The sequence below is a fragment of the Schistocerca gregaria genome, chromosome 4 (genome assembly GCF_023897955.1).
Source record: "Schistocerca gregaria isolate iqSchGreg1 chromosome 4, iqSchGreg1.2, whole genome shotgun sequence".
In the NCBI taxonomy this organism is placed as follows: Eukaryota; Metazoa; Arthropoda; class Insecta; order Orthoptera; family Acrididae; genus Schistocerca; species Schistocerca gregaria.
Window position 1 is genome coordinate 610,451,733 of NC_064923.1, and position 22,067 is coordinate 610,473,799.

At 43.4% G+C, this 22,067-nt stretch overlaps 1 protein-coding gene across 1 annotated transcript in view; it reads left to right on the plus strand.

Moving 5' to 3' along the window:
* Positions 1-4,802, plus strand: part of LOC126267832 (nascent polypeptide-associated complex subunit alpha, muscle-specific form-like) — a 45,361-nt gene extending 40,559 nt beyond the window's left edge. The window contains exons 2-3 of the mRNA XM_049973136.1: positions 4,137-4,347; positions 4,408-4,802. Of these exons, the coding sequence (XP_049829093.1) occupies positions 4,137-4,347; positions 4,408-4,802 (606 nt within the window). The remainder of the gene's footprint in view (positions 1-4,136; positions 4,348-4,407) is intronic.
* The last annotated feature ends 17,265 nt before the right edge of the window (positions 4,803-22,067 follow it).

Below are 22,067 nucleotides of genomic sequence, written 5' to 3' on the forward strand. Positions count from 1 at the left end.
ATGGCCACGTCTCGGCGAAAGCTAGTTTTGTTTTGTGACATGTTCCCCATCCTACAAGGATGCACAGAGCTAACATTTATCAAATCTAATCTATAAATGTCACTGACATGATTTTCTTCACACCTGAACGCGTCCATGGGGATATCTTGCGGTATCTTGTGGTTTATCACTGGCCATAAGTCAACTGCGTGTTCCACGAACGTGCTGCGTCGCTTCATCCAGCACATCGGGCAACTCGTACCGTTCTTCTGTCTGAGGTGTGCCATGTGGGAAGGTATAACAGCCTACTGAGAAACACTGTCATGTTTAAGGCGACATTGATAACTGTGCGTGGTGGTTATAATTACATTTTCGCTTCTTGAACCAGTGTTGGATGGTAAACTACATCTAAATGTACACACATACTCCTCAATCCACCATACGGTGCTTGGCGGAGGGTATCTCGTACCACAACTAGTATCTTCTCTCCCTGTTCCACTCCCAAACAGAACGAGGGAGACATGACTGCCTATATGCCTCTGTACGAGCCCTAATCTCTCTTATCTTTGTGGTCTTTCCGCGAAATGTAAGTTTGCGGCAGTAAAATTGTACTGCAGTCAGCTTCAGATGCTGGTTCTCTAAATTTCCTCAGTAGCAATTCACGAAAAGAACTCCTCCTTCCCTCTAGAGACTCCCACCCTAGTTCCTGAAGCATTTCTGTAACACTCGCGTGATGATCAAACCTAGCAGTAACAAATCTAGCAGCCCGCCTTTGTATTGCTTCTATGTCCTCCTTCACTCCGACCTGATAGGGATCCCAAACGCTCGAGCAGTACTCAAGAATAGGTCGTATTAGTGTTTTATAAGCGGTCTCCTTTACAGATGAACCACATCTTCCCAAAATTCTACCAATGAACCGAAGACGACTATCCGCCTTCCCCACAACTGCCATTACATGCTTGTCCCACTTCACACCGCTCTGCAATGTTACGCCCAAATATTTAATCGACGTGACTGTGTCAAGCGCTGCAATACTGATGGAGTATTCAAACATTACAGGATTCTTTTTCCTATTCATCTGCAATAATTTACATTTATCTATATTTATAGTTAGCTGCCATTCTTTACACCAATCACAAATCCTGTCCAAGTCATCTTGTATCCTCCTACAGTTACTCAACGACGACACCTTCCCGTACACCACAGCATCATCAGCAAACAGCCGCACATTGCTATCCACCCTATCCAAAAGATCATTTATGTAGATAGAAAACAACAGCGGACCTACAGCACTTCCCTGGGGCACTCCAGATGATACTCTCACCCCACTAATTACCGTATGAGTACCCATCTTTGTTTTTGTTGTTGTTGCGGTCTTCAGTCCTAAGACTGGTTTGATGCAGCTCTCCATGCTATTCTATCCTGTGCAAGCTTCTTCATCTCCCAGTACCTACTGCAACCTACATCCTTCTGAATCTGCTTAGTGTATTCATCTCTTGGTCTCCCTCTACGATTTTTACCCTCCACGCTGCCCTCTAATACTAAATTTGTGATCCCTTGATGCCTCAGAACATGTCCTACCAACCGATCCCTTCTTCTGGTCAAGTTGTGCCACAAACGTCTCTTCTCTCCAATCCTATTCAATACTTCCTCATTCGTTATGTGATCTACCCATCTAATCTTCAGCATTCTTCTGTAGTATCACATATCGAAAGCGTCTATTCTCTTCTTGTCCACACTATTTATCGTCCATGTTTCACTTCCATACATGGCTACACTCCATACAAATACTTTCAGAAACAACTTAATGACACTTAAATTTATACTCGAAGTTAACAAAGTTCTCTTCTTCAGAAACGCTTTCCTTGCCATTGCCAGTCTACATTTTATATCCTCTCTCCTTCGACCATCATCAGTTATTTTGCTCCCCAAATAGCAAAACTCCTTTACTACTTTAAGTGTCTCATTTCCTAATCTAATCCCCTCAGCATCACCCGACTTTATTCGACTACATTCCATTATCCTCGTTTTGCTTTGGTTGATGTTCATCTCATATCCTCCTTTCAAGACACTATCCATTCCGTTCAACTGCTCTTCCAAGTCCTTTGCTGTCTCTGACAGAATTACGATGTCATCGTCGAACCTCAACATTTTTATTTCTTCTCCATGGATTGTAATAGCTACTCCGATTTTTTCTTTTGTTTCCTTCACTGCTTGCTCAATATACAGATTGAATAACATCGGGGAGAGGCTACAACCCTGTCTCACTCCCTTCCCAATCACTGCTTCCCTTTCATGCCCCTCGACTCTTATAACTGCCATCTGGTTTCTGTACAAATTGTAAGTAGCCTTTTGCTCCCTGTATTTTACCCCTGCTACCTTCAGAATTTGAAAGAGAGTATTCCAATCAACATTGTCAAAAGCTTTCTCCAAGTCTACAAATGCTAGAAACGTAGGTTTGCCCTTCCTTAATCTAGCTTCTAAGCTAAGTCGTAGGGACAGTATTGCCTCACGTGTTCCGACATTTCTACGGAATTCAAAGTGATCCTCCCCGAGGTCGGCTTCTACTAGTTTTTCCATTCGTCTGTAAAGAATTCGCGTTAGTATTTTGCAGCTGTGGCTTATTAAAATGATAGTTCGGTAATTATATTCCGGCTGTGCGCTGCAGGATTTGCCTTATTAGTAGTGTCAGTGTCGTAATTTGTCCTTAGGTACCGGTGCTAGCACGACGACGAAGGGCCTAAACACAAGCATCAGCGTGCATTACAGTTGCTCGCAGTCAACACAGGTCTGGGCAAGGTGAAGAGGGCTCTACTCATAAAGCTGTTTCATCAAAACAACAGCAGTAGTGCTGCTGCTCTTCGCGAGAATCGACGCATTTGAGGAATAGAGAGAGGTCCTCTTTTTCGCTCAGGGGTTAAAGAAAAGGATTCGGAAGTTCAAATTAAATGACGATGTGGGACCTACTCCTGGGAAGAGCCAACAACCAATTGCGCCACAAATTGTTGAAGAAGTTGGAGTCACCATGGCTCAGAATGCTGGACGCAAAGTGCGATCTTCTAGAATTGCACGAGCTGTGTGCTTCGAAAGCTAACGTTCCATGGTCCAACGTTTGAAAAGCGCTGCGAACAATGTAGAGGATTTCGATAATGTCGCGGATGCAGTTCTTCGTCACATTGGGCAACGTTTGTAAGCTGGAGTATATACATAGTATGCTGTTAACAAATGGTTCAAATGGCTCTGAGCACTATGGGACTTAACATCTGAGGTCATAAGTCCCCTAGACATAAAACTACTAGAAACTAACTAACGTAAGTACATCACACACATCCATGCCCGGGGCAGGATTCGAATTTGCGACCGTAGCAGCAGCGCGGTTCCGGACAAGCGCCTAGAACCGCTCGGCCACAACGGCCGGCAGTAAACAAATCTTACCCTCTCATGTGGAAATTTAAATGTGTTTCTTTTGATCGTTTATTCGTTATTTCTCTTCTGCAAGTGCATACAAGTGTTTCCTCGAAAGTTTCATTGTTCTACGATCACTCGTTTTTCAAGGGAGCCCTCTCAACTAGCGGAAGTTTAATTACAACTGATAACTACCCCGTAGATTTCAGTTTTTCTGAATTGGGAAGTTGGCTATTTTGCAAAACAGCCTGTGTGGCATAGTAGTCCTGGACTGTGAGCGATGCCTAGGAAGAGTAATGCGGTTTTGTGGCTTTCAGATAAGATGAGCGCATAATAGTGTACTGCTTCCTGGATCACTATACATTACACCAGTCGCTGAAACGAGATCCACAAATTTTTTTCTTATTTTTCAGGACCACCTCGCTTTCGAACAGTGACTGGAACATCAACAGACTCGTTCATTTTCTGACATGTACCACTTCTTCGGCAGTGTTCTCAATTTTATGACTATGAAACGACCACTGTATCTGATTTAGTCGGAGAGATAATCTTTGTGACCACAGTGAATGCTTTCTCTCGTTAGTCGTTTTATTGGTAGTAGTGCCTGGCAATATCAAAATTGCACACTCAGAATTAAGAGGCGGAGGTAGCACAAAACAGACAGCGCTCAGCGCCCATTGCAGCTGCAGCACCGCTCCCACCTCTTCCAGGGGAATCGCCTGACGTGGCGTGTGGTCTTTGTCTTGTTTCAGGTGAAGATCTGGTTCCAGAACCGGCGCACCAAGTGGAAGAAGCAGGACAACATCAGCAACGCGGAGGCCGCCGAGCACAAGAACCAGGCGACGGGCAAGCCAGAAGGCGGCGCCGCCAAGCCCAAGGAGGGCGCGCCCGCCAAGCCGGCGCAGCCGGGGGCCAAGGCGGCGCCTTTGGCTGCGCTGCCCGGCGCCAAGCTGGGGGCGGGGGGCGGCGCCGCGCCAGCTCCCGCGCCGGCCACCGGGGGCGGGGGGCCCGCGGCCGCTCCAGCGTCGCTGCCGTCGCCCAGCAGCGGGGAGGACCACTCCAACGCGTCCGTCTTCACGGCCGGCGACGGCTCCGCCTCCGAGTCGTGCTTCGGCGACCCCACGCAGCCGCCGCCCCCGCCGCCACCGCACCACGTGCTGACGGTGAGCGTGCAGGACAGCAGCCGGTCGCCCACCGTGTCGCCGCCCAAGACGCCGGCGCTGGCGCCGACGCCGCCTTCCGTCGCCGCCCCCGTGCCCATGGTGGTGGATCCCCTGCCGGCGCCGACGCCCCCGACGCCGACGTCCGCCCCTGCCGCCGTCTCGACGCCGCCCCTCGCCGTGCAGATGCAGATGTCCGCTCCGCTGGCGCAGCCCGAGCTGATGGAGGCGCCGCGGCCCGTCTCACCCTCCAGCTAACTACGCGACAAGCAGCGCCGACAAGCGGGACTGCAGGCGCACCGCGAGCTCTGAGCGCTCACTCCCTACAAAACTTGTGTCTTTGTAGCTCCGAGGAGGGTCCTTCCCGGAGCTCGCCAAAGCTGGAGGAATTTGCGACGCCAGTGTTGTGCCACGATTGTGACGAAATGACTCAGGACGGAGCGTTTCAGGTCCCATACGGGGGACAGGACATGACAGACGTGTGCCATACGTTTACGATGCTATTTTTCCTTACGTTCTCGTTACAGTGTTTGTTACTACAGCGCCCACCTGTCAGGGCAGGTAAACTCTTTGTACCGCGCCGTCACCAATAATTTTTTGCTTTTATCGGATAACGATCCAAATTTACGGGAATAGTTGTTTCTTTTGCCAACATATTCAGTAAGCCACCGTTAGTGATAGTTAAAACTGGGCATGTCAGATGCTTACTTTTCTTTTTTTAAATTCTTAGCCCAGTGTCTCCCAGGACACTTAAAATGAGGGGGGGGGGGGGGGTAAACGAGAAAACGGGAGGGGGAAAAATGAAGGGGAAGGGTATCTCGCAGCGATACGTCGGAAGCCAAATTATTTATACTGTTGGTCCAAACTGTAATCTAAGTGTAGGCCTTATTGGAGGTAGAATCATCTTCTATGTTGATCCTTCTGGTCCACGGTACTGCGCCAAGCTCCAAAAAGCAACAGACTTCTCTCTCGGACTTCGAATTTCCTTGAGCATTCGTTGAAAGGGCGTTTTAATTAGGTAAAGTCCTTTATTTTACACGCACGGTAGCGCAGGTACGCAAGTATCTATGATGTTTTTTTTTTATCTACGACTTTTCAATTTCAGTCCAGTGTTTCCGAGTCCTTCGTGTAGTAATTTTTGTCCCGTAGCTTTGTCAGAGATTAGAGTGGTGGCCGAGAGCCCGTAGCGTGGAGCGGGACGTGTTTTCTCTTTACGACGACCCTGATCAGACGACCGGAAGCTTAATTTCGCAAATATGGATGAGACAGCGGCGGTGCCGCGCTGCTGTCGGGGGGAACTAAAACAAACGCGGGCGGACGCGGCCAGCCACGGCCAGTGTACACTGCGAGGGCGGGGTGGCACACAAAGGGGGCGGCTGTGCCTCCCCCGCTGTCCGGCCACGCGCGAGGGCCAGCGAGTCGGAAGGGCCAGCAGGTTAGGCGAGAGCGTTGGAGCCGGAGGCGGCTCGGACACTTACCGCGACGCTGTTGCCTCTGCTCACGTTCCGCTCACAAATTTTATTTTATACGCCAGAGGCCCACAGCGTCACGACTCTAGAATTTTTAGGCGGCCACTGTGTTGCCACAAATTTGACATCTCTTCCGCTCTGCGAAACTGACCTGAGTCGTCTTCTCTACGTATCAATAATAAACGAGCACACAGCAGTCCGGCATAGTCGACGTTTGTACTGATTGACAAAAAAAATTAAACTGTTCAACAAGCTATGTTGAAACAAACATTTGGTATCGGTTGGAATAAAGATAACTCACAGCAAAAAGAAAGGTGCTGCACGAGCACTGTCAAATTAACAAGAGAGATACAGGTGGCAGAAACGAAGTTCTTTGTTAGGACAAGAGATTGTGAGCGAAGGGAACCTCTCTGGTGACACGAGACTATACCATTATTCACAACTGAAGGTGATCCAAAGAGAGGAGAGGAAAATATTATCGAAAGAAAGAGATAAAAATGGTTAAGGCATTATGGAATCGAGAATTTAAAAAAAGAGGTGCCAATGTAGGAATTTTGTTGACAAGGATGTGCGAAGGAGAGACCGGACGAATAGTATGGATGCAGAAGAAAAATGGCTGTTTGTTGAGACTAAATGTGTCAACAAGAAAATTGGTAAAGTGTAAAGTCAAATGAACGGCGAACAAATAATCCGTTTTGATACTGCTACGGGTACATTAAAAGCTGGGAAATAGAACTAAGCTTTTCAGTAACGGCTCGAAAAGGTTTCTGTTCTTTTATTCAGGTAATGTTTCCTGCTACATGGGGAAAAATTTGGCAGAAATTGCTGTATAAGTGAAAACGAAGTAGGGACGAAATATTGTACTGCTTTTGTAAATTCCTGCTAGTAAAACGGAAATTTTACAGTTTAAATGGATATATATGGCTTATGCGCCCCTTTTCCTATTGTCGCAGAAGTCTGCGACACTAGAAAAGTCATATTTTGCCATACTCGTCCGATAAATTAGTAATCTTCATTTGACTGAGTCTGGCGTTAGCATAATTACCTTGCTGAAGGACGACATTCTCACTTTTGACTGATCAGCGCAAATCACCAACATTGCAGCTTCGTTTTTGTATTGATTTTTGGTAGTGAACGCACTTATATAAACATTTAGAAATCTTTTGCAATATAGAAACATTTCTTGCCGTAACTACACCCACACACGCAAGAAGAAAACCCAGTCTTATTGTGGATTCTGTTGTTCTAACTGGGTGAAATATCAACAGTAAATGTTTATTTACGAAACAATGTTTTAAATTTTTTGACAAGACAGGAAATGTTGCTCTTGAAAATGACGATTGCAATGGTGGTTATTGACAGAGAGTCAACGATAAAAATGTTGGCCTTTAAGAATTCCTGTACCACTATGAATCTTGCCTTGTGTTTGGATGTTTGCTGAAAGGATAAGTAGCCAGCAAAAATTCGGACATCCGTATCTAGTGTGCACCTGGAAATGATTCGAAAACGGAAAATTTATGAAATATGAAATAGAAGGAAAGACAACGCTCACTTTAGAGACTGTGATTGCTTAGCAGTTGGGATGTATAGCTTTAGAATTGTCCTAATGTGCAGATGAGTACAATGACTGCAACATGTTTATGGAGGTGCTCTTAAGCGCACGATTCTCGCTTCGTGACATTCCTCATTACAACAATAGTACTCTGGGAGCCTTATCATTTAATTACGAGCCCCTCTGTAACTCAGAGCCATTTTAAATCGCCGCTGTCGCATTAGAACGGGAGCCTCGTATCTCTAGGGCAGGAGCCACTGCCGCAACATCTGTGCCCTATCTGTAATTTGTTTAACGTCACGCTAAGTAAATTATTAAGTATGACGTATCGGGCCGAGCAGTAAACATCGCAGCGGCGCTCTTACAGTCCCAGCCGCACACAATTCACCGCCCTAATCTCCGATCGGCGGCGGACGCGGGCCGCTCCGGGGGCTCGCCACTCGATTATATCGCACTTAACGACAAACGTATGCAAATCGCTGTCGTAAATATCGGCATTGTGAAACAAGATGTAATCACTTCCCGGCCCATAACTGTCGCGCCAGACGAGCTCCGGAGTTCCAAATACGGCCGTCGGTAACTGCGCCGGTCGCCTATTAACCCTTCATAGCCTACCCCGGGCCTCGTGCTCTAGACCGGGCACGGGCAAATGCGCCGACACTGATACGAGATTTCGTCTGGTACTGGCTGAAACCAGAAGGAAGTTAGCACACGGAATCAGCAGAAGCCACGACCTGAAAACAGTTCTGTGTAGAAATGTGAAAAATTTAAATATATTTTTTTTCTGAAAGCAATTCCTAGAGTAAAACTCTGTTTTCGGAGTACGAAGGGCGGGGAACTTGTCGCAAAGTACCGTGGACCACTCTCGCAAACTGCACACAAGCTCAAACGAGTCTGTTTTTTACGATATTGTCGTCGGAGTGTTACAGCTTAGAATTTTGTCGTCCCAGTCACTTAAAAATACTTATTACGTATGATCTGTTCTCTTGTTCGGTCACACGATTGTCTTAGGCTGTGTCCATTATTGTGGCAAAAAGTTTCTCTAATATATTTAATTTGTGTTTCGGTTTATTCTTTATTATGATAAAATATATACAATAGAAAAGAAAAATTACTAATTTGTAAATAAATTAAATTTGAAAGATGTCTTCTCTATTTGTTGTTTTGTAAATCACATTTCCCTGTAACCAGTGTTCCTTTCCGCTTATACAGTGCAGACAGTTTCTGGCAAAAAGTTATCCGGTAAACATTATTACAGGTGGATATGTTTTATAGCATATACCAACCACTAAATTGATGGCATGGCATTTTTTTAAAAAAACTGTTTTGTCAGTGTGAAACGAGGTTGTTCATCGTCCAAGTGCAAATGATTGCCAGTAAAATTTTAAATCGAAACATACGTGACTCTGCTGACAAAAGCTCGTAATACTGTGATAAGTATATCAACACCATTATTTGCTCTACACGAAACAAGCAAGTTATCAATAATAACTGGGACACTTTCAATGACACCATCGCACAAAGAAACACAACAACTGGTAAGTAGCTAGCCATGTAAATGCAATGCAGTCACATTATGATGAACAAAATGTTTTGAAACGGTAATGGCAGGCAGTGCGTTAAACACACACACACACACACACACACACACACACACACACACACACACACACACATACATATCCACATCTCTGTTCCATGTATTTTCTTACGTTTCTTCTTTTGTTTCCCGTAAACATACCTGATTTTTTGTATTCTCTCCGTGCATGTCATTCTATCCTGTAGTACACCTTCATTATCCAACGCACATCTCTGTTCCTTGGTTCTATAATCGCCATTTCTCCAATGGTGAATCTGGTTGAAAATCTAGCCATTCGATCTCTTTAATTCCAAATATACGAGCTTCTTTTTCTGATGTATATTTTCAGTTTGTTTGTTGTCATAATGTCTTTGTTATGTTTGTATCCGAACTCAGAATCTACTGATCATACAGTGAAGGCCTTTACGAGCGGATGTCTTAGTTGCTAGTGAATCTTCCGGATTGTGTGGAAGTGGTCTAAGAAACTGTTCGGATCCTGACATTTCGCCCAGAGCTGCTCTGGACATCTTCGGAGGTGCTCCTGGGGTGATGCTGAATCTTGCCGATTGACGAGTCGGAAGTTGGAGAGCGACTTAAACACTGTGTAAAATGTGCGTGGTCTAGTTTACATGTGATCAGCAGAGATAATCCACGTCAGAGATGAAATTTAACTACCGATTGTCGCCTGTCAAGGGTGAAACTTCTGTATAGATTCTGCAGAGCCATTGTCCATATATCACTAAGTATCATTGCTTCTTCTGTTCTGTGAAATATATAAGCATTGGCATAATTTTAATAGAAATGAAGAAGCCATGAAAGTTAGTGATATATTGTTAGTGGTTCTGCATAATCGATAGACAAGTTTTTATCCTTGACATGTGGAAATCGATAGTTATGTTTCATCACTGACAAGGATTCTCTCTGCCGATCACATGCAAACTAGACCATAGTACACAGTTTTTATTCTCTCTCCGACGTCCAACTCATCAGTCGGCAAGACTCAGCACCGCCAGGAGCACCTCCGAAGATTTCCTGCGCATCCCGGGAAGAAACGTGAGAAATCGAGAAGTCTTGGACCCCAGCCACATAACCCAGAAGACTCACCAGCAAATATCACAATCCACTGTTTTCGGCGAGTCCAAGACATTTCCCATTTTAATGGGCCTCTACTTCACGGCTTCCAGTTTTTCTGACACATCTTTAAACCTCTCTCTTGTGAATAATGTATTGAAATTCGGAAAACCTACTGCTTTTATGAGTTGGTTACCTAATTTCATTTTTCTTCTTGCCTTATTTTGAAAACATAACGTACTAATTGGGTGTCAAAATTTTACACTATTATGCGAATATTATCGGTATGTTACAATCTCACAATTCAACATTTTCATTTGGAAGACTGTTTTAGCTATAAGGATGTGATGTAATCTACGAATTTGATAATGACGTCTCCAATGAGTTAAATAAGTTTCAAATCATATGTCACACTATACATAGAACACCATCCAATAAAACCAGTAAAGACAAAGAGACAACACTCTGCCAAGTAATGCCAACGCCTGTGCTCACATGCTGGAAAATAACTAAGAAAGATCAAAGAAGTACACTGTCAGCATGAAGTGACATTTTTGTGCGGAAGTCAAATGGTATACTCTGAGGGATCAAACAAAGAAGTCAGAGATAAGGAAAACTTTCAATCCATTTTGCATGAGCGAAAGAATATAAAAAGGGATAACAAAATGGAAGAAGCATATTGAAAGCATGGGGGCAGAAAGGATAGGCAGAAACGTAATAGATTATAGGTCTGTAGGAAAGAGAGATACAGGACGACAGAGGGAAAGGTCGCTTCTTTGAAGACGGAAGAGGCTTCATATAAGCCTACTCATAATGTGACTGCATTGCATTTACATGGCTAGAGGAAGAGGAAGGCTGTTTCCATTGATCATAAGAAAACTACTGATTTCAGAACAAACGTAATGAAACTGTACTCTAATCTTGTGTCTTTTTGAGGCAGAAGTTTAAATAGTAAATCCCGAGCGTTTCTTTGAATGTTCTCGTTACACAAATCACATTGCTAAACCATCACAACTGCAGTTTTCGATAAGTATTATCACTATTAATGTAAAGGTAGAAAAAGAAACTGCAGCGACCAGCGAATTATCATTAACCCTGATGATGAGGATGAAGACTGAGAACTAATTGTGATATAGTGGAAATATTAGCTTGCACACAAAAAAACTTGCCGTCACCTAAAATTCATATTCAACGTCAAAATGATTTCTAAAAATTTTATCGATAATTTATTAAACGTAACAACAATAATAGTAGCCGACGATTATTAAAGATATTTAAAATCCGTCTTTGAAATTACTACTTGAGAAGATGCTTTCTACATGCCTACAATAAGTGTAATGCAACTACAGATAACCTGGCCATACAAATGAAGAACATAACAGTACAGTTTGATATTCGCATTTCATATAATAAGAGCTCGAGCACATAAACTGCAACGTTTATACAGATTTCATCGTCATTAGGTTGGATAAATGCAGTTTCTGGGTAACAATGAGTTTCAAAACAGTATATACTAACTAATGACATTTATTCTACTTCAATAACACCAGATAACACACTTACATCCCTGAAACTTTATAAAGCATTCACTATAACAACGTGACTGATATGTGGCTGGAAAGGATTTCTTTTTCGACCCTACAGCTATCTACTCCAGGTAAGTAGCCATCCTTACACCAAAACACGGTCTCACTGCTTTTACATCCCTCCTCTCACGTTGAAAGTCTTGTTCCTGGGTTAATCACACTGTTCAGTCTCACTAACTCAGTTCAAATGGCTCTGAGCACTATACGACTTAACTTCTGAGGACATCAGTCGCCTAGAACTTAGAACTAATTAAACCTAAATAACCTAAGGACATCACACACATCCATGTTCGAGGCAGGATTCGAACCTGCGACCGTAGAGGTCGCCCGGTTCCAGACTGTAGCGCCTAGAACCGCACGGCCACTCAGGCCGGCCCACTAATTCAGTAGATATGAAGGTCATAGATGGTAAAAAATGTTCATTAATAAATGAACTTGCGATGCTCTTGTAATGTAGCCTGGATACTCGTAGGAAAGAGACAAATCACTGTAGTAACTAAAAAGTTGCAGGTCCTTCCATTTAACGAAAGCTCCTACCATACAAACACGTCGCCTTACTCACTCAAGGCTATCTACGCTTTTAAGGAAGCACGAAGCACACGCCATACAATCAAAGGTCGACAGTCGGAGTACGACGAGTAGGTCCACTGAGCGACGACGAACAATGGACACTGAATGGGACCATTCCAGAGGTGAGTAAATTGCTTTTTTTTTATTATCTGTTGTTTCACAGTGCTTCCCATGAATAAACTTCGTATATGTTTTACAAACATTTACGTTACACAAACGAAGGCGAAATTTCACGTCTTTTAATTTAGAAACAACGTAAACCAATAATAATAATAATAATAATAATAATAATAATAATAATATCTATATCCTATGGTTTGAGAAATTGGCAACCGCATTTCCAAGTAAAAGCTTTAAAAACGAAGCTGAAATTTACGAATGTAATTCGCAAATAGAACATGTGCAGACTTGCAACATGTCTTATTTTCAAGGAATGCACTGACATTAATCTGAAAAAGAAGCTACACAAAGTTAATTCTTTAGAGCCTTAGACCAGAGCAACCCACAAAAATGTACTGTTGAGTACTGAATACATGAAGATTGTATACTAGCTCGTTCACCACAGTAAGGAGAGGCGGGCTACTGAGTCGTGCGACAGCTGTCGTCGTAGGGAGGTTGGACAGGAGTAGAAATGATTAACAAACAAGTTAACACAGCAAACAGAAGATTTACTTAACTTCTGTTTCTCCAGGCGAACGAAGACTCATAACAAATAAGTCAGCAGAAAACAGAGTCCAGCTATCACAGTGTTAACAATGATGAGGATCACTGTACTAGCCACCAAAAATGGGGTCGTGGTGACGAGACGCCAAGTGCAAATGGCTTGAGTGTCTGCCGGCGGTCGTCCTGTCTCGCGGCGGCAGAGGACGCTACGCCAGTGGTATGCAGCCGCTGGAGGGAAGACTCAGTGGGCGCGCAATGCGCTAATGGCGTCGGACGGAAACTTGCAGTTCCGTTACCAACTTCGCGACACCCGTGGGTTGGTATAAGTAAACATCTTCGAGAATGCGGCAGTTTGTTTCGAATCCAATAGATCCTTAAACTTTATGGATTCGAATAAGGTCTGAGAAGCTGCAATGCTGCATGTAGAGTTTGATGTTTTTTCAGGGGTGTTATTATGGAGGGATTGTTGTCGCTGATTAAGAATAGACAAATAGAGGGGTAAAGATAATTCAGGATCTATTACATGGTCAATGTTTTGGCTTTCAGAGAACTGTGGACACCACAGAGGGAGTTCTGAATTTGCGATTGGCGATGGAAGCAAGACTTAAGAAACATCTACACAAGTCAATAGCATTTGTCGACTTGGGGTAAGACTTCGACAGTGTAAAATAGCGCAAAATATACGAAATTCTGAGAAAAATAGCAGTAAACTGTAGGGCGAGACAGGTAATATACAATATATACAAGAACCAAGAAGGAACAATAAGAATGGAAGGCAAAGAATAAAAAGCTCGGATTAAAAATGGGGATCAGACAGTGATGTCCTTCGCCCCTAAAATTCAATCTATACAGTGAAGAAGCAATGACGAAAATAAAAGAAAGTTTCAGGGCTGAGATTAGACTACAGGGTGAAAGGCTCCCAATGATAAGATTTACTGATGACAAGAGGGAAAATGAAGAGAAATTACAAGAGATATTGAACTGAATGAAGAGTCTCATGTGTACAGAATCTGGACTGAGAGTAAACTGAAGACAGACGAAATCAATGAGCTGTAGCAAATGTGAGATTAACGATAAAACTGACATCGAAATTGGGGATCACAAAGTGTATCAAACATCAGAATTGATCAGAGGAATAAATTTGTGAGAATGTGCATTATGGTAGTGAATCATGAACAGTAGAAACCTGATAAAGAAGAGAACCAAAACATTTGTAGTATGGACCTTGCCGAGATGGGGTGACTTGCGTGGCTCAGTGACAGAGATAGCCATACCACAGGCGCAGCCACTGTTGTGGGTATCTGTTGAGAGAACAGACAAACTTGTGAAGAGGAGCAGCACCCTTTCCAATAGTTGCAGGGGCAACAGTCTATATGCTTCACCCATCTGGCCCTGTAACATCAGCCAACGAGAACTTTCTGCGCTGATACCGCGAGTAGGCTGAAATCAAGGGGAAACTACGGCCATAACTTTTCCTGAGGACATGCAGCTCTTTTGTATGGCTCAATGATGATAACATCCTTCTCGATAAAATATTCTGGAGGTAAAGTAGTCCCTTGGATCTCCGGGTTGGGGACTACTCATGAGGATGTCATCGTCAAGAGAAACAAAAATAGCTTTCCACAGGTTGGAGCGTGCAATGTTAGATCCCTTAATTGTGAAGATAGGTTAGAAAATTTAAAAAGAGAAATGGATACGTTGAAGTTAGATACACTGATCAGCCAGAACATTTTGATCACCTACCTAATAGCTGGCATGCTCACCTGGACAAAAGCGGCTATGCGTCGTGACGTGGAAGCAGTGATGCCTTGGTAGGGAGCTGGAGGGAGTTGGGCACCACATCTGCACACACAAGTCCCCTAACCCCTAATTCCCGTAAATTTCGTGGGGTTTGGGGGGGGGGGGGGAGGTGATGGGCTGAGCTCTCACGTCACCTTCAATAACATCCCAGATCGAGATGTATTTCATTGGTTTCATATCTGGTGAACTGAGGAGCTAACACATCAACTGTAATTTATGGCATGGCGGACTATGTTGTTGAAAATGCCACTGACACCTGGAAATATGGTCGTCATGAAGGGTTGTACATGGTTTGCAACCAGTGGACAATACTCCTTGCCCAAATAAGAATGTATGTAAGGTACTAGAACAACATAATGAATGCCTTACCATTGCTAAGATAGACACAAAGTCAGCACGCAACAAGTTTACATTCCAGCAAGCTCCTCAGATGATGAAGAGTTTGAAGGAATTTATGATGAGATAAGATAAATTGTTCAGATAGTTAAAGCTAACGACCATTTAGTTCTGATGGAGGACTGGAACTCGATAGTATTAAAAGGAAGAGATGAATAAATAATAGGCAAATATGGACTAGAGGAAAGGAATGAAACAGGAAGCCGCCTTGTAAAATTTTGCACAGAGAATTATTTAATTATCGTTAATTTTTGCTATAAGAATCATGAAATATAGTAGCTTACAATGGAACAGCCCTGGAGATACCAGAAGTTTATGTAGTGGCAAGGCGGAGATTTCGAAACCAGATTTTAAACAGTAAGTCATTTTCAGGGTCAGATGTGGAGTTTGACAAAATTTATTGATTATGAACTGTGAATTAAAACTGAAGAAATTGCTAAAGTGTAGGAAATTAAGGAGTTGGAGCCTGTATAAGTCAAAAGAACCAGAGGTCATTGAGAGTGTCAGAGGGAAAATTACGCAACGATTGACTTAATCCGGGGAAAGGAATCAGTAGTAGACGAATGGGTAGCTTTGAGAGAGAAATAGTGAAGCCAGCAGAGAATCAAATAGGTAAAAAGACAAGGCCATAAGTCCTTGGATATCGCAGGAGATACTGAATTTAGTTGATGAAAGGAGAAAATGTAAAAATGCAGCAAGTGAAACAGGCGAAAGATAATACAAAGTTCTAAAAAAATGAGATTGTCAAGAAGGGCAAAATGGGTAAGCAGGATTAGCTAGAGGACAAGTGTAAAGATAAGGAAGCATACCTCACTAGGGGAAAGACAAATGCCACTTAAAGGAAACTTAAAGAGGCCTTTGCAGAAAAGAGAAGCCGCTGTATGAGTATAAAGAGCTCAAATGGAAAACCAGTACTAAGCAAAGAAGGGAAGGCTGAAAAGTGGAAAGAGTATACAGAGGGGCTATACAAGGGAGATAAACTAGAGGGAAATGTAGAAAAGAACGAAGATCTAGATGATGATGAGATGGAAGACATGATTCTGCAAGAAGATTCTGACAGAGTACTGAAAGACGTAAATCAAAACGAGTCCCCGTGAGTAGGAGACATTCCGTCAGAACTACTGATATCACTTAGAGAGTCAGGGATGACAAAACTAGTCCATCTGTGGTCAAGACATATGAGACAGGCGAAAGACTCTCAGACTTCAAGAATAATAATTCCAAATACAAAGAAAGCAGAGGCTCTCAGGTGTGAACATTACAGGAGTATCAGTTTAATAAGTCGTGTTTTCAAAATACTAACAAGAATTTTTTACGAAAATTGGAAAATCAGATAGAATCCAACTCGGGATATATATATATATATATATATATATATATATATATATATATATATATATATATATATATATATGTGTGTGTGTGTGTGTGTGTGTGTGTGTGCGCGAGCGCGCTCTAACGCATTGCCTTCCAAGCGGGAAGGCTTGTCGGTCTCCGGCACGAATCCGCCCGGCGGATTAGTGTCGAGGTATGGTGTGCCGGCCAGTCTGTGGATGGTTTATAAGGCGGTTTTCCATCTGCCTCTGCGAATGCGGGCTGGTTTCCCTTATTCATCCTCAGTTACACTATGTCGGCAATTGCTGCACAAACACTTTCTCCAAGTAAGCGTACACCATAATTACCATGCAAGCATTGGGGTTACACTCTTCTGGTGTGAGACATTCCCGGGGGAGTCCACTGGTGGCCGAACCGCACAATAACCCTGGGTTCGCTGTAGGGCGGCGGTAGGGTGAATGAACTGCTGTAGCCTGTTGGATTGTGTACCACTGCGGGTAAGGCGGGGACGAAGCCTCTCTGTCGTTTCTAAGTAAGTCCTGATAATCATTTATTGCATTTACGGGCCTTTAAGGCCTACAGCAGAATGAAAAGGATACAAACTACAATATAAAAGGAATACAACAAACTGCACATTAATGCGAAAGTACACATTGCAAAAAAAAAAACACCAGTCAGTCACAATCTCAGTGCAGGAGACATTTACTGCAGATGGTGATCCATCGCTGCCGGTCCCCAGCCTCATCGTCTACCGCTGTCAGCTTCATTTGCTTGAGTATGGACAGTACCCGATCATTCCATCGCGTCCTCGGTCGTCTCTGTGGGCGTCTCCCAGCAGTTTGGGAACGAAGAACGTGGTTAAGGAGGGACCCACCGGCTCAGAAGATGTGGCCAAACCACTGTAACCTCTTCTGCCCCAATATCCGGCCGATGTGTGGTTTTCCTTACCGCCGGTAAAGGGCTTCTTTTGTTTTTCGTTCCAATTTACCTTCCACGGTATTGTAGACGAGTCCATATATCTTTCGAAGTACCTTTCTCTCGAACGCATAAGTTGCTTCTTCAGTTGTTGCTGAAGTTGCCCAGGTTTCACAACCATATAAAAGTACCGGCCGTACTAATGTCATGTATAGCCGAGTCTTGTTTTCTAGCGATATCAGCTGGGATTTGAATAAATTGTTTAGGCTGAAGAAAATGCGATTAACGTTTGTCATTCGTTGCTGCACCTCTTTCGTCACTTCACTTTTGTTGGTTAGTATGGATCCCAGGTATCTGAATTCTCTAATCGTTCGAAGACGTGCCTGTCAACAATAATGGATGAGAGAAAGGAGCTAGATGTCGCAAGACAAAGAGATTTTTTGCTTTACTCTCGTTCACTACCAGCCCTGTTTGTTTCGTGTTGCCAAGGATCGCAACATCGTCAGCAAATGGCAGGATTATGTCTGTTCCAACCATCTCCATTTCTCTGTTTCGAACACTGTCGCGGCTTACTTTACCCAAGGTCAAGTTGAATAGTATTGACGCCAGTGGATCTCCTTGTCGCAATCCAATTGGAATACTGAATGGTGATGATAGTTGGCTGTCGAACCTTACATGCCGGCCGGAGTGGCCGAGCGGTTCTAGGCGCTAAGTCTGGAACCGCGCGACCTCTACGGTCGCAGGTTCGAATCGTGCCACGGGCATGGATGTGTGTGATGTCCTTAGGTTAGTTAGGTTTAAGTAGTTCTGAGTTCTAGGGGACTGATGATCTCAGACGTTAAGTCCCATAGTGCTCAGAACCGTTTGAATTTTGAACCTTACTTGGCAAGTTGATTGGGAGTAGCAAGGTGCTATTAGTCGGATGTACTTACGTAGAATGTCGAGTTCTTCTAACGTTTTCCGTAGCATGGAGCGCTCATTGCCGTCGTGCGTTTGTCTAAAGTCAATGAAGATCAGGTGAACTTCCGGACCAAACTTGTAGAATTTTTCTGTTAGCTGCCACAAGGTACACAGGTGATCAAGAGCCGACCATCCAGAGATGAAGCCACATTGATAAGGGTCTATAATTTCTTTAGCCAATGGTTTCACGCAGTTTAGGAGCAGCACTAAAAATACTTTGTACTCAGTCTCAACTAGGGAAATGCTGCGTTAGTTGGATACCTGTATGGCATCTCCCTTCTTGAAGATGGGACATATAATTGCGCCCTTCCATTCTTCAGGAATTTTTTCCTCTGTCCAGATGGTAGATCTTAACTGCTTCAACGCTTCCATGAGTGCTTCGCCCCCCAAGCGTAGCATATCAAGTGTGCTGTCACTACCACATGGAGCCTTCTTGTTCTTGAAGGCCTTTAGTGCAACATGGATCTCTTCCTCTGATGGTTCAGGGATTTCCTCTCTATCAAATTGGACCCGGATCTGAGTTTTCAACATTATTGGGCTGTCATGGTTCAATAAACTCTCAAAATGTTTTAAAATAGGTTTTCCTGCTCTAGTGGTGGTACCACTTCACCAGTCTGACTCGTTAAAGCGAACTTATGTCGCCGGTAGACACCTCCGGGAAATATTGAGGCCAGGAAAAAGGAGCGTGATGACTTTACTCTTCGACGGTTATCAACAGATTTTTTGGTGTTCCCGTTTCTTCCGCCTTATGAGCTGGTCTATGTTTCTCCTCGCCTCACAATAAGCGATTCTTGTATCATCTGAAGGTCGCTTTAGCCACTTCAGCTTCCTGGCTGATTTAGCCTCTACGGAGTGTTTGCTTTTATGTTTTGGAAGGGAAACAAGCTCTTCATTTGCGCTCAGTAGCACTGCATTCCGCAGTGCCATCCACGCAGCTTCTACGTTGTTAGGGTTTTCCGATGTTGTGAGATGTTCTGCAATTTTTTCTTGGTAGCGCTGTCTCACTGCTACATCTTCCAATTTTTCCTTGTCAAAGCGGACAATCCTTTCGGCAATGTTCAAATGTGTGTGGAATCTTATGGGACTTAACTGTTAAGGTCATCTGTCCCTAAGCTTACACACTACTTAACCTAAATTATCCTAAGGACAAACATACACACCCATGCCCGAGGGAGGACTCTAACCTCCGCCGGGACCATCCGTACAGTCCATGACTTCAGTGCCTGAGACCGCTCGCCTAATCCTGCGCGGCCTTTCCGCAATATTTCGCCATTTGGTGGACAGTTTCCAACATAGTTTGGCTACATTCAAAAAGTGGTCGGAGTTCATATCTGCGCCGTGGAAGGTTTGTACATATTCGACACTTCCATGATGCCCTCGGTCAACTAGAACATGATCGATCTGGTTCTTCGTACTTCCATCTGGGGATATCCAGGTAACCTTATGTATTCTTTACATAGGGAGTACGTACTTCTGATGATCATTCTCATTGTTTCAGCGAAGTTTATTAGCCTGACACTGTTCTCATTCCTTATTTCATGGTTACTACCAGTGCCAATTGTTGAGCGATACTCCTTTTCTCTTCCCACTTTGGCGTTGAAATCTGCTATTACCAGTTGGATTGAATGCCTAGGTAGTCCATCTACTACATTTTCTAGCTCGCGATAGAAATGGTTTCTTCGTCAGCATCCTCTGATAGGGCATGAGAGTTGACTAAGCAGATCTTTTATGGTTTAGCATTTAATATCATCCAGCTGATGCGGTCATTTACTGGAGGCCATTTATTGGTAGCTGGTATCATTTTATTACGGACAGAAAATCCAAATCCCGAAGTTCGGGCTTGACTTAGCTCGTTGCTGTTGAAGAGCGTGTGCGTATCTCCGATCTTCATGACTCCCTGAGATAGTCTTGTTCCTTGAATTGCTGTCACGAGGCATTGATATTTACCGAGTGTTTCTCCAAATTGTTTCATTCCCACGGTCATAACTAACTTTACGTTCCATGTTCCAGTTCTAAGTCCAGAGAATCCATTCACATATCCGGCTTTCTCAACGTTTTGATCCATCTAGTTGTTCCTTTTGTCTTTTTCTTTAACCAGGTTCTCTTTTACAGAAGTGGGGGGTTGCCCATCTTCTAACCCTCCTCCTTTCTCATCTGGGACATGGCTAATAGAAGAGATCGGTTGATAGGAGACATTCTGAGACATGAAGGGTATTAGTATTGGTAGGAAGTAAATCGTAGATGCATATAGTAAGGAAATTCAAAAGGATACAGGATGCAATAGTCATTCGGAGGTGAAGAGGCTTGCACAGGATACAGTATCATGAGAGTTGCATGAAACCAGTCTTCGGACTGAAGAACGTAACAACAACAACATTAACAACAACAGATGGATGTCGAAAATTAGGTGAACTGATTATGTAACGAATGAGGAGGTTCTTTGCAGGATCGTAGAAGAAAGGAATATTTGAAAAACCATTGGCAAGAAGAAGGGATGGGATGATAGGACACGTGTTACATCGGGGTACTAGATTGATTTGTCGTGGGTAAAGAGTTCAGAGGAAGACAAAAACTGGAATACATACAAACAATAACTGAGGGCGTGCGACTGTGAAATGAAAAGGTATTCACAAGAAAGACAATTGTGGCGCGTCGCATGAAACTTGTCAGAAGACTGGTGACTCGAAAGAGTGCGGAAGGCAATTCTAGATACACGTGTCTTCAATAAGCCTAATGAAATAAGCGTGGTAAAAACACACAGTTCTTTTGAAAGAATACATGAAAAAAATTTCGATAAGAGTGAAAGACATCCTTCAGCTGCTAGAGGTTTTTACCACAGAAAACGCAAAATTATACACGAGTTCACACTTAATATAGAAAAGTGTGGCGAACATTGTGCTGATATGATTTCTTTTCTTTACAGACAGATGAACCGCTTTCACAGAAGTAAACGACTGGAATTTTATAGATTTTAACTGCCAAATCACAGTTAATTCCCTTACTACCGACTGCCTGCTACTGAGATTCATCTCTTTCCTGACAACTATGAGACCTATATCTGACATCGTATCAATGCCCAAAGTAACATCACCAAGACCTTCTTGAAATAATGCTGTAAAACAATGGCGCAGATTAACTTCTTTCATTTTAAAGTGGATTGTGTGGTTGACGTTGTCGAATCATGTTGTCAGCGAGCTGCCGCTATATTCTGTTGGAAGGAGCACAATCGCGGAAGAGAACAGAATTTCATTTTATAATCACAAAGCAACTACCCTTTCTTTTGTTTACTTCATGTACTGGGTGTGTTACAATAAAATTATGGTATGGTAGTGGCCTTAATAAGATCACAAAGCGTTAGTTGTCCTTGTCCAAGAAGAACTAAAATAAAGTACTAAAATGTTTGAGTCCTGAGGATTCCCTGCAGATATGCAGCTGCAATGTCCTACTCTTAAGAGTAAGCTGACCTGTCAGTTAAAGCAACGTCGTGGTCCAGGAAACAAATTTGGGACAAACACACACACACACACAACATTTACGTCTCGTACACATGAACATTTACATACTGATATGCAATTTCAGTTTTCTCTCCTGGGTATAACGAATATATGAGGGTTATCTGGAAAGTGA